Source organism: Papaver somniferum, unplaced genomic scaffold, assembly GCF_003573695.1.
Source record: "Papaver somniferum cultivar HN1 unplaced genomic scaffold, ASM357369v1 unplaced-scaffold_139, whole genome shotgun sequence".
NCBI lineage: Eukaryota > Viridiplantae > Streptophyta > Magnoliopsida > Ranunculales > Papaveraceae > Papaver > Papaver somniferum.
The window spans coordinates 1,254,273-1,264,002 of record NW_020623156.1 but is presented as its reverse complement, the minus strand read 5'-3'; the positions used below and the strand labels follow the sequence as shown (position 1 = coordinate 1,264,002).

The 9,730-nt window shown below is 36.1% G+C and overlaps 1 protein-coding gene and 1 non-coding gene across 2 annotated transcripts; one reads left to right on the top strand and one right to left on the bottom strand.

The window, feature by feature from the left end:
• The first annotated feature begins 2,289 nt into the window (after positions 1 to 2,289).
• LOC113335345 lies at positions 2,290 to 2,453 on the top strand. Its single transcript, XR_003353291.1, has one exon. It is a non-coding gene; the product is annotated as a U1 spliceosomal RNA (small nuclear RNA).
• Positions 2,454 to 6,721: 4,268 nt separating this feature from the next.
• Positions 6,722 to 8,583, bottom strand: LOC113335150 (aldehyde oxidase GLOX1-like). Its single transcript, XM_026581280.1, has one exon. The coding sequence runs from the start codon at positions 8,571 to 8,573 to the stop codon at positions 6,897 to 6,899; it is 1,677 nt and encodes a 558-aa protein (XP_026437065.1). The 5' UTR covers positions 8,574 to 8,583; the 3' UTR covers positions 6,722 to 6,896.
• Positions 8,584 to 9,730: the final 1,147 nt, after the last annotated feature.

The window sequence follows — 9,730 nt, the reverse complement described above, 5'->3', positions numbered from 1 at the left end:
TAAATACTCTCTCCGCTCCGTTTTAGTTGATGTTGTAGAGTTTTTCAAGTAAATTAAGAAATATCAAAGAGAGTAATTTTTTTTCCAAATTCACCCATATTAATTACCTTCTTAAAAGTTTAAAACACCTAATTTTTAGTAAAGAATTAACAAAGATGGAGTATATATCCTCCAGGTCCAGATCCCATGTCCCCTTCTTCCTTGTGCCCTCATGTACCTTCCTATAATGTATCGACACGCGTCTCTTCTTTACTTCCCATAATTCTTACTGTTAGAAAATCTCATTATTTTGAGAAATGAAAGCCGAAAGATAATCACTTTCCTTTATTGGCGTTAAACCAAATCTGAACCTAATATCTACTTGTTAATCAGCAATGTTTTCTGTTGAAAGGAAAAATCAACACAGTTCATAAATCATGAACGATTAAAAATAAAAACTATTCATGTGCCAAATGATCGTCAAGCACAACGCAAGCTGGATTTTGGTAAGAACATAGATTTCAGAATTTCTTTAGATGCTAATTCTAATTAAGAGTCAAATGCAGTGATAAATCAATTCGCTCGAGAATAAGCAAAGCACAAATTCCAGTAATGTTTGGATAAGGGAAGGAGTGAATATCAATCCCACTTGGTTTGAAGGCTAGTTGATGATCGCAAGCATGAGTTTGAAGGATTATCTCTTAATATCCCATGTTCGTTACGATCATGTTTTAATACTCCATGCCCAGTAAGCTGAGGTAGATGGGGTAATCGTATCATTTTCTAAAACAACATCATCAAAATTTTATTCTACATGAATGATGGACTACTACTAATACCTTCGACAAAATACAAAAATCAAATCAAATTTTATTTTATGCTTGGGTTTATTTTGTTAACGTACTGCAACTCACTGATCCATATCATACAATTAAGAAAAGATGAACTTGTTAAAAAAAATAATATTGAGAAGGAATTTGATTCTCTTAGCGCCAACAAAGGAAAGTATTTTATTTTTCCGCTATTGTTTCTTAAAATAACAAAATCTTCAAACTGTAGAAAATATGGGAAGTAAATAAGATACACGTGTCGATACATTATAGGAGAGACACGAGGGCACATGGAAGAAGGGGACATGGGATCTCGACCACCCATATCCTCCATGGAATATATATAAAAATTGAATTAATTACCTTATTTGATGATTACAATGAGAATTAATATGATGTTGTGATTCCAAAGCAGGATAAATTCGTAAGAATTTGGAAAAAATACTTAAACTCTCATCTATTTTGGAACACAATTTTTTTTTAAAACATCAATTAAATTGAAAACGAGGGGTAGTAGATTTTGGGGTGAATGGCTTTTATGAACCTTTTCTGGATTTACTTTTCTGCTTTCCTGGACTGCCCAAATCTGATAGCCTCCATGCATGGGTCGAAGAAAGTTCATAGCAGATTTTCGTTCAGACTTGTTAAGGGGTTGCTTTTTAAATGTATTCGTAGGGACACTTAGCATCCTCTTGATGTTTCCGAGTCCCACACAAAAATAGTGTGTTCCCACGTCTCGACAGAGAAGAGAGAAGCAAAATAGTTCGTCCAGACTTGTTAAGGGGTTGCTTTTTAATTGTATTCATAGGGACACTTAGCATCCTCTTTATGTTTCTGAGTCTCACACAAAGCAAAATAGTAAGGGTGAAAGGAGTGGTCAAACAAAGGAAAAGAAAATCTAATTTTTAATTAATACCCCCTCCATAACATTTACGATGAGTATTTGGGTTATCATTTGTTCCACGTTACTCTTGATAGTTTTCATGTTTTCACCCAGAATTATCAACAATACCCTAATATTTTGTCTTAGAATTATAAATTATTTTTTTAAATGCACTAATATCAATTAATGTTAGAATACTTTTTTCGAGGACATAGATGGAAAATTTTCATATTTCTCCATTTCTTAATCTGTGTGAAGACTCTCAAAACGTCACCTAAAATGGAACAGAGAGAGTATGAAATTTGATGCCCGGGTCATGTTTTCACCCCAAAATTTGATCCTATTGGTCCGTAGAGTTAAAGAGTCGGCAAGGAATTCCACAACAAAATTAATTGAGCCACTTTATTTGGGACGCACACTTGTGGTATATTTAGATTTATTAGGGGATATGGATCAGTATTCCCATCCTTAAAATCTTCGTAATGGGTGCTTTTGGAATGAAAATACTAAACTACCCATTAAATTAATTAAAACCCATGGTTTCGTTGAGAAGGTAGTGACATGCAACTTTATTTAAAGTGTTCTTTTTTTTTTTTGCTACTTACCTGGATGGGATCTATAGATAATTTAAAAGGTCCATTGCCTAATTTAGCGACCTCCATTGCACATTAATTAAGGAGGGGTGCTCACTTAAGATCTTCCCATAGAAGGTTTCTACGTCATAATTTGTTCTTGAGGGTACCTGTCCGCGCGACCCTTAATATTTTCACTAAAACTTAACCTTGCATTCTTTGGTCATTCAAGAAGGTAATGCTTTAAAATAAGAAAAACAAATTGCAACTGAATTTTTTTAATTCCAATTACTACCGACACTGTATTCATGATGAATACACTTCCAGCATCTCCTAGAGGCACTGCTAATAGTATGAACGCCATGCCGATGTTCATGACTGTAGTTTCTATAATTTCGTATATGCACATATGCCGGCATGGAAACATGTTTGAAGACCATGCCAGTACTTTGTGTTGGTATTGTTTATGCTCTTTTAGAATTATGCCGAAACAAACTTGCCGACATGCTCGAGATGGATACAACAATACTGATATTCAAGCTGAAAAAATTAAGTTCCTAGCCAACTTGAAACATATGCTTGCATGCTCGATAAAAAGAAATTTCAATGTTTATAGTATAATTTGTAAATACCAATTTTCTATACATTTTCCGAACTGCCGGCTTGGTTATTTCTCTATACACAACGCAAGCCAAACATTTAAATTTGGGGGTTATTGTTTGTTGGTATGGTAAGAGTATGGATGCGATGCTGATTAGATACATACCAGCATGTATTCATACTCTCACTATACAGACACTAAGTTTTTTCAGACGTAACAATGGAGAATTCAATGAAAAAAATAATCAAATTTCATGACATTAATACCTATACCTAAATATTTGGAGTACTTGTATGGTGAGCGTGTTTACTTTCATGAGTTGGTTCTTCACACAAATCTTCATGCTCATAAATATCATGATTTACGGGTGTTTGATCCACAAAAAGTTATAACTGTGAGTTATTATCTAATCTATTAACTTAACTAAACAAAATTAACTATTAAGTATGATTAATGGAGGTAAATTAGGAATAACATAAATTATATGGATTGGTGTTGTGAGAATTACTAATTAAATTCCAATTTTGTATTATTAGCATATCCTCAAATTATTTTGGATATACCCCAATTACCCGTGTCTTTTTTTTTTGATTCAAAAAGATCGGATTATATTGATTCAAGGTAGTGTTTACATGATAATCATGATCTACCCATGATTGAATTTCCTGAGGGAGGTCATTTAAGAAATCAAAATTAGCTCTGAGAACTCTAGCTCTCTTGGCCAACTTACCTGCCACACTGTTAACTTCTCTTTTAAAAAGAGATACAACTCCAATATCTAATCTTACTTAAACTACTTTGTTGCTCAATTAAAGTGTTGATAAATCAATATATATTTATTAAACTACTTTGTGCAGTCTTGGTTTTACTCAGTTCCATGCTGACATCATGATTAAAACCCACAAGATCTATATATTCCTTCCCATGTAAACAAATGGATTCCAAAGCTGGCAACAAAGAACAACATTATTAACGAGGGATGCTAGATTACCGATGAGGATATTAAAGTCCGTATAAAATATGTCTTTCTAGTTTGTCTTATATGAGATATGATACCTCTCTAACAAACTGGTGATCTGGTTAGCATTCATGAACAAAGAAGCTTTTGCACCATTTGTTTGAACAGTGATAAAATCAAAACATCCTATGGATGCTTATATTTGGAGCCTATAATCGTCATCAACATCATTCCACAACCTAAAATAGGGAGACATGATTCTATTTGGTAGTGTCATGGATGTGAGGTAATTTTCTTTGAGCAACACCTTCATCTCGCCAATTTTTATCTGGAAATGATACACGTACCGAGGGTTGATCCCGCGGATCAAATCCAACGGTGGAGAGGGAAACGATTCTAACACTAGGTTGGTAGCGGGCTAAGGTTGGGAAATGGGGGCCACTCCCCTCCTCACACGGGATAAATCGCGATAGTGGGAGCGGGCTAAGGTTGGGAAATGGGGGCCACTCCCCCCCTCACACGGGATAAATCGCGGTAGTGGACCCGCGGTAGCTTAATCATTTTCGATTTTTATCATGTAACTTACATTTAAAAGAATGGAAAACAATTGAAAACATCAACTCAACTCAATGAATAAAGGAAAAAGGTAGAATTACAATGTTAATAAAGGGAAAATTGGGAAGATGTCCAATTTTCACTAACTTTATTAACTTTATTGGGGATGGGAAAAAATTAACAAATTTATTTTGGAGGAAAATACTGTTAAATGGTTAATATCCCACTTGTGTAGTGTTACACGATGTGTCAATTTCACATTTTCACGTGAGAAGAGCAAATCCTTTAGGTTCATTAGCTCTAACTTTTCATTGGTTCAGTGGCCTGTTGATATACTGACTAGTAATTTTCGGTACTTACTAGGATTGATCAGTAGTGAATATCAAGGGCTACAGATGCATAGAACAACCCTTGTTATTAATTGGACTCGTTATGAGATAGTTCCTTGTATCCTTATTCCATTCTTTTTTATGTTTTGTCCAGTCTTTTCTATTTCTGCTGTTTTTATTATGTGCTGGGTGCTCGGTGGCACCGTTTTTTCTGTATCGTTGAGCTTTCCTGAAAGAAGAAACTGTCTAACCGACCGCAGATACCATAAAATCTGTCACCAAGGCACATGATGATTATCTGTGGCAAGAAGATAAAGTCATACACTGAGATTATCATTTAATGACCGGGTTTTCCTTTGGGATAATTGGGGATATGTCCCAAAAATGACTGTCATCTTGGGGATATACCTCGGGATTCCAGTTTTCGGTAATATATCCCAGCCATCGAAAATTCCATCCAAAACTGTTAAGTAGTCAATAATCGCACACATTTAGAATTATATATGCGAACTAAAAAACGGATATACTATATACTAACACCTTTACAAGGTTCAGGAACATATTCAAACAGAAAAAATATCAAAAAAATTAGAGAGAAAGTTCATACACATTACGATAAATTGACTATTTAACGGTTCCCTGAAGAAAACCGTTATTTTGGGGCATATTACCGAAAATTGGAATCTTGAGGCATATCCCAAGATGACAGTCGATTTTGGGACGTATCCCCAAGTTTCCCTTTTGAAGTATAGATTTGGAACCGAGAAATGATCCAGTGTCAGCTGTTTCTTTGTCTAAAATTAGGACAATGCGGCGACTTTTTGGAGTGAACTTTGCTCACTTTACCCACTTTTTGTGGGGCCTCTGCAAAGAGACGCTATATCCGCCAGAAATTTTTTGATTGGGGTGTTTGTTTTTCGAAGGGAGCATTGGGGGACAAATGATATGTTGATACGTGCATTTGATTTTAATGAATTTGTTTTCAAAAATACCAGCACCAATTAAGAAAACAAATTTTCTTTCCAAAATTACACTTCTTTTATATTTTTGGAAACATAATTCATTAATATCAAATGCAGGTGTCAACATATCATTTGTCCCCATGCCCCCTTCAAAAAACACCCCCATCAAATATTTTCTCCTGCATCCACTATTATGATTTACCGATTAGCAGCTGCAGATTTGGCTAGCCTTTCAGCAAGGACTCTACCGCCCTGCTCCATGGAGGACTCAAACTGACAAATTTTCCAAGTCCATAGGACTTGTCTTTAGAGGTTCTTATGTTTATCTGTCTGTGTCTTATTGGGTGAATATAATTGTTTGTCAAATGTTTTGAAAGAACAGATAACTCACTATGTTGCCATCTTTCGATGTCAAGTGCGTCGGGATTCCTCTTTCACTGTCTTTTCAATGTTTTGAAGAGAGGAAATATCACATACTGATTCTATACTGCATCCTTTTAATAAGGTTACTATTGATGCTTATAATTTCTTGCTTAGCCAGCAATACTTCTAGAGAAAGATTTTTCAAATGCGAAGATTGTTTCAACCTCACCCACTATGGAAAGCCTAGATAGATTCAACCTTGTAATCTAGACCCCAGATTGAACACAACAGCGGATTTTCTCATACCCAAAGTGCTAAATATTAAGCCAGGGGAGATCAGGATTGGATTGGATTTCAGTGCTGGGACAGGAAGTTTTTCTGCAAGATTGAGGGATTTCAGTGTTACTATAGTACAGCTACACAATCGATTTTGGAGCTCCGTTCATGGCCTACCAAGGTGAGCCAATACCGGTCGTGGAGCTCACTTAACACGCATGAAGTAGGTTAATTTGAATTTTTACTGAGCTCATCAAACAACCTTTGAAAGTGAAACAGAACTTAATGTTATTTGTCATCCACAATGCAGACGTACATAAAGGGGATGGCTACCTTTATCGTGTAACTTTATTTGGCACTGTCGTGTATTCATTCTAGAAGTTATTCAAGTAATTTTCTTCGAACAACACGGGTTCATGAAAATGAATAAATGATAAAGAAGCATTATAAACAGCAGATCTAATTTTTACATAAACATAACAGTTGATCACACAGCTAGATGAACCGACCAAATCATCAATTCCTCACTTTAATCAAGAATATACGGAAAATAAAAAGCAAGCTAGCAAGATTTCACGCTTAAAAGTATTAACTGATGTGAATCCACGTTCCCTTACTAGGAATCCCATTGTGTACCACAAAAAGAAGATAATAGCCGGGTGGTGCAACATTAGGTGTCGCCGGAGCAAAACAGTCAATGACGTAACTTCCGCTGGAGGGTTCACGTACTTTATTGATTTGCAGCACCATCATCCTTTGATTCATGGAGAAAGAATGTGTGTTGAATGATGGCGCAACCAGGGTTACAGAAACGTTCTCTAACTCTCCATTAAAAAGCTTATCCAAAAGAGGGACGTCCCCATTATTTTCCGAAGTAAAACCAATGGAAATTGCTTGCTTATAAGATAGTTCAGTTCCTTGTTTCACCCAACTGATTTGCGGTCGAGAACCGCTACTTAAGTAAGGTGGCGAAAAAACCTCAACACTCAATTCAGTAGGGAACATCTCGGTGAAGTTGTAATTCTTATTCGGGTTACTCCCACCGACTAATACTCTACCATCAGTAATCAAAATAGCAGTTGAATGATACATTCGAGGAGTCGTTGATGCTTCCATAATCTCATATTTACTCGATTCCGGTTGGTAAAGTACGGGGTTTAGAACCGGTTCCCTACCTAAATACCAGCCAGCTGCGCCTTTTTTCGCACCATTTATAAGTAAGACATCACCTGTTGGTAATAGGATCATATCACCCATGACTCTTTCCATTGGCATTTCTTCCATAACCCAGTTCGGTTGTTTTGCTGTGATCACTAAACGTCCGCATGATTTGGCAGCTGGTAAAAATGTTCCTTTGATCGCAGTGATGTATGAAGTTGGTGGTGTCCCTCCACAGATGAAGACCTCAGCATCCGGTGTACCGGTAATACTATTGATGAGGCCAAGTTTCAGCGGAAGAAGTACAGATGAACCTGTGCTTGGATAATTGCGTGAAACTCCACCTGGCATGACTGGATAATCATCCCTAACAACTCGATTGTTTATATAATCAAACAAGATTGATTTAGTATTTGCAAAGATGAAGAGGTTTCCATCAGGTGAGAGATGAGTAAATGGGTATAAATTGTTCTCTACGGCATCACTGGTTTCTTTAAGAAATGGAAGTTCAAAGACTTTAGAATCTGACTGCAAGGAGCTCTTAGGGATGAACTCATAATTAAACTGACCTCTACCACCAACGACAATGACTTCCCCATTTGGCAAAATTTGATTAGACGCATACCATCGAGGAACATCTAGCCATTTTTGATCCTCTACCCAATCACAGTCAGCGCACGGCCGAAAAGTTCTAACAGCATGCTCACCATTGTTGGATCCACCGCTTTGAATTAGCATGCCATCAGATGCTAGTGAACCGGAAGAGCACCAAGTATCGGTAAGAACAGTAAGTGGACGGACACTTCGATCCAAAAGGTTTAACTCGACCGAGTGAGCAGTACAGTCGACTTTAAGATTAGTAGCATTGCTACATTTTTCTGCTGGTAATAAAATTCTTGATTGACCAAAATCTACTCTATCGTACATAATAACTCGATCATTTGGCAACAGTTGAGTATGCATTGCTGAAATTCCAATGCTTTCCTTCAAAAGTTCCCAATTACCTGTAGTAACCGTTTCACCTCCGATGAAGAGAGAAAAGATTAAAGCCGAGAAAACTATAACATATTTTGCTTCCATGGTTATTAATTTTGAAGAACTCAACATTCTCTTTTTGTATATTTGGTTGTTTTGAGTCTCTTCGTATATATGTCAGAGAATGTTATGAGCTTATGAATGTCAAGGTTGTCACGATCAGAGATACTTCCACCAGCTATCACTTATAATATGATTTTTTTTTAATTATTTTCTGGTTTATGTTTTTCAACTATTTTCTGATTTATGTTTCTCAACTAACTTTGATTGTCCCTATTCTTTTTCATTTCCATGGCTTCTCCAAGTTAAGATAATGAAGACATGCATTAACATCTAACGTTTTGTTGGTCGCATTTGGCGCATATTTTCTCGACTAAAATTGTAGTGAATCTGGTTATCATATATATGCAAGTACTTTGCGGTATGCAACACCGATACCATCATGCATGCCTGATTGGCCCAGGGTTAAGAAACAAGACAGGACTTCACGTCTTGCTGAGCTAGCTGGTTGTCTTTCAACCCTTTTTTTACCTAGTGTTTTGTCAAGTCAAACACGGCAAATAGCATATAAATATAATTCGTCATACTTTCCTTGAGGAGCATCTTTCAAGTAGAATGGCTAGCTATTTTAATCAAATCGATGATCGTATACCATTGACTTCCGTATGTATATATATACTGTTTATTCATATTTGGAGTTGATCGAATGAATCATCATCCAAAAACATTAATTAAGAAGGTATTACCGGCTGTTAGAGAAGGAATGTATTAACCCTTCGAATATTCGAATAAGAATTCTATTAGAGAATCGTTGTGGATTTTTTGTTTAGTAGGGATCACTTAGTCAGAACTAGAAGCTCGTTTTGCATGATATATCACTAAATGTATAAATAAATAATTTGTATCTCTTAAATTATGTGGTCAACTTAATCAGATTCAAAGCTGATCCTTAGTCCTTGTGGAGATGTTGATCACAAGGCATTTTTATAAGGTGATTTCTTTATTCATCTCTGAACATTTCATAACAACGATAGCAAAAAATAAAACAAGATTTTATTGCCGTCCAAATACGTGGAAGACAACCTACAAGATATTGATTCGGTTGGGTAAAAAAAGGACCTTTAAAATATTTTTCTGACTCAGATTTCTTTAGGGAGCTAAGATTGGATTCATTGCGGGCACCTAAATGTATGATCCATATTAAGGTGTATGCCCGTTATACAAATCGT

Excerpts from the sequence above, each read along its gene's own strand:
- LOC113335150 (XM_026581280.1), bottom strand. The coding sequence starts at position 8,573 with ATGTTGAGTTCTTCAAAATTAATAACCATGGAAGCAAAATATGTTATA.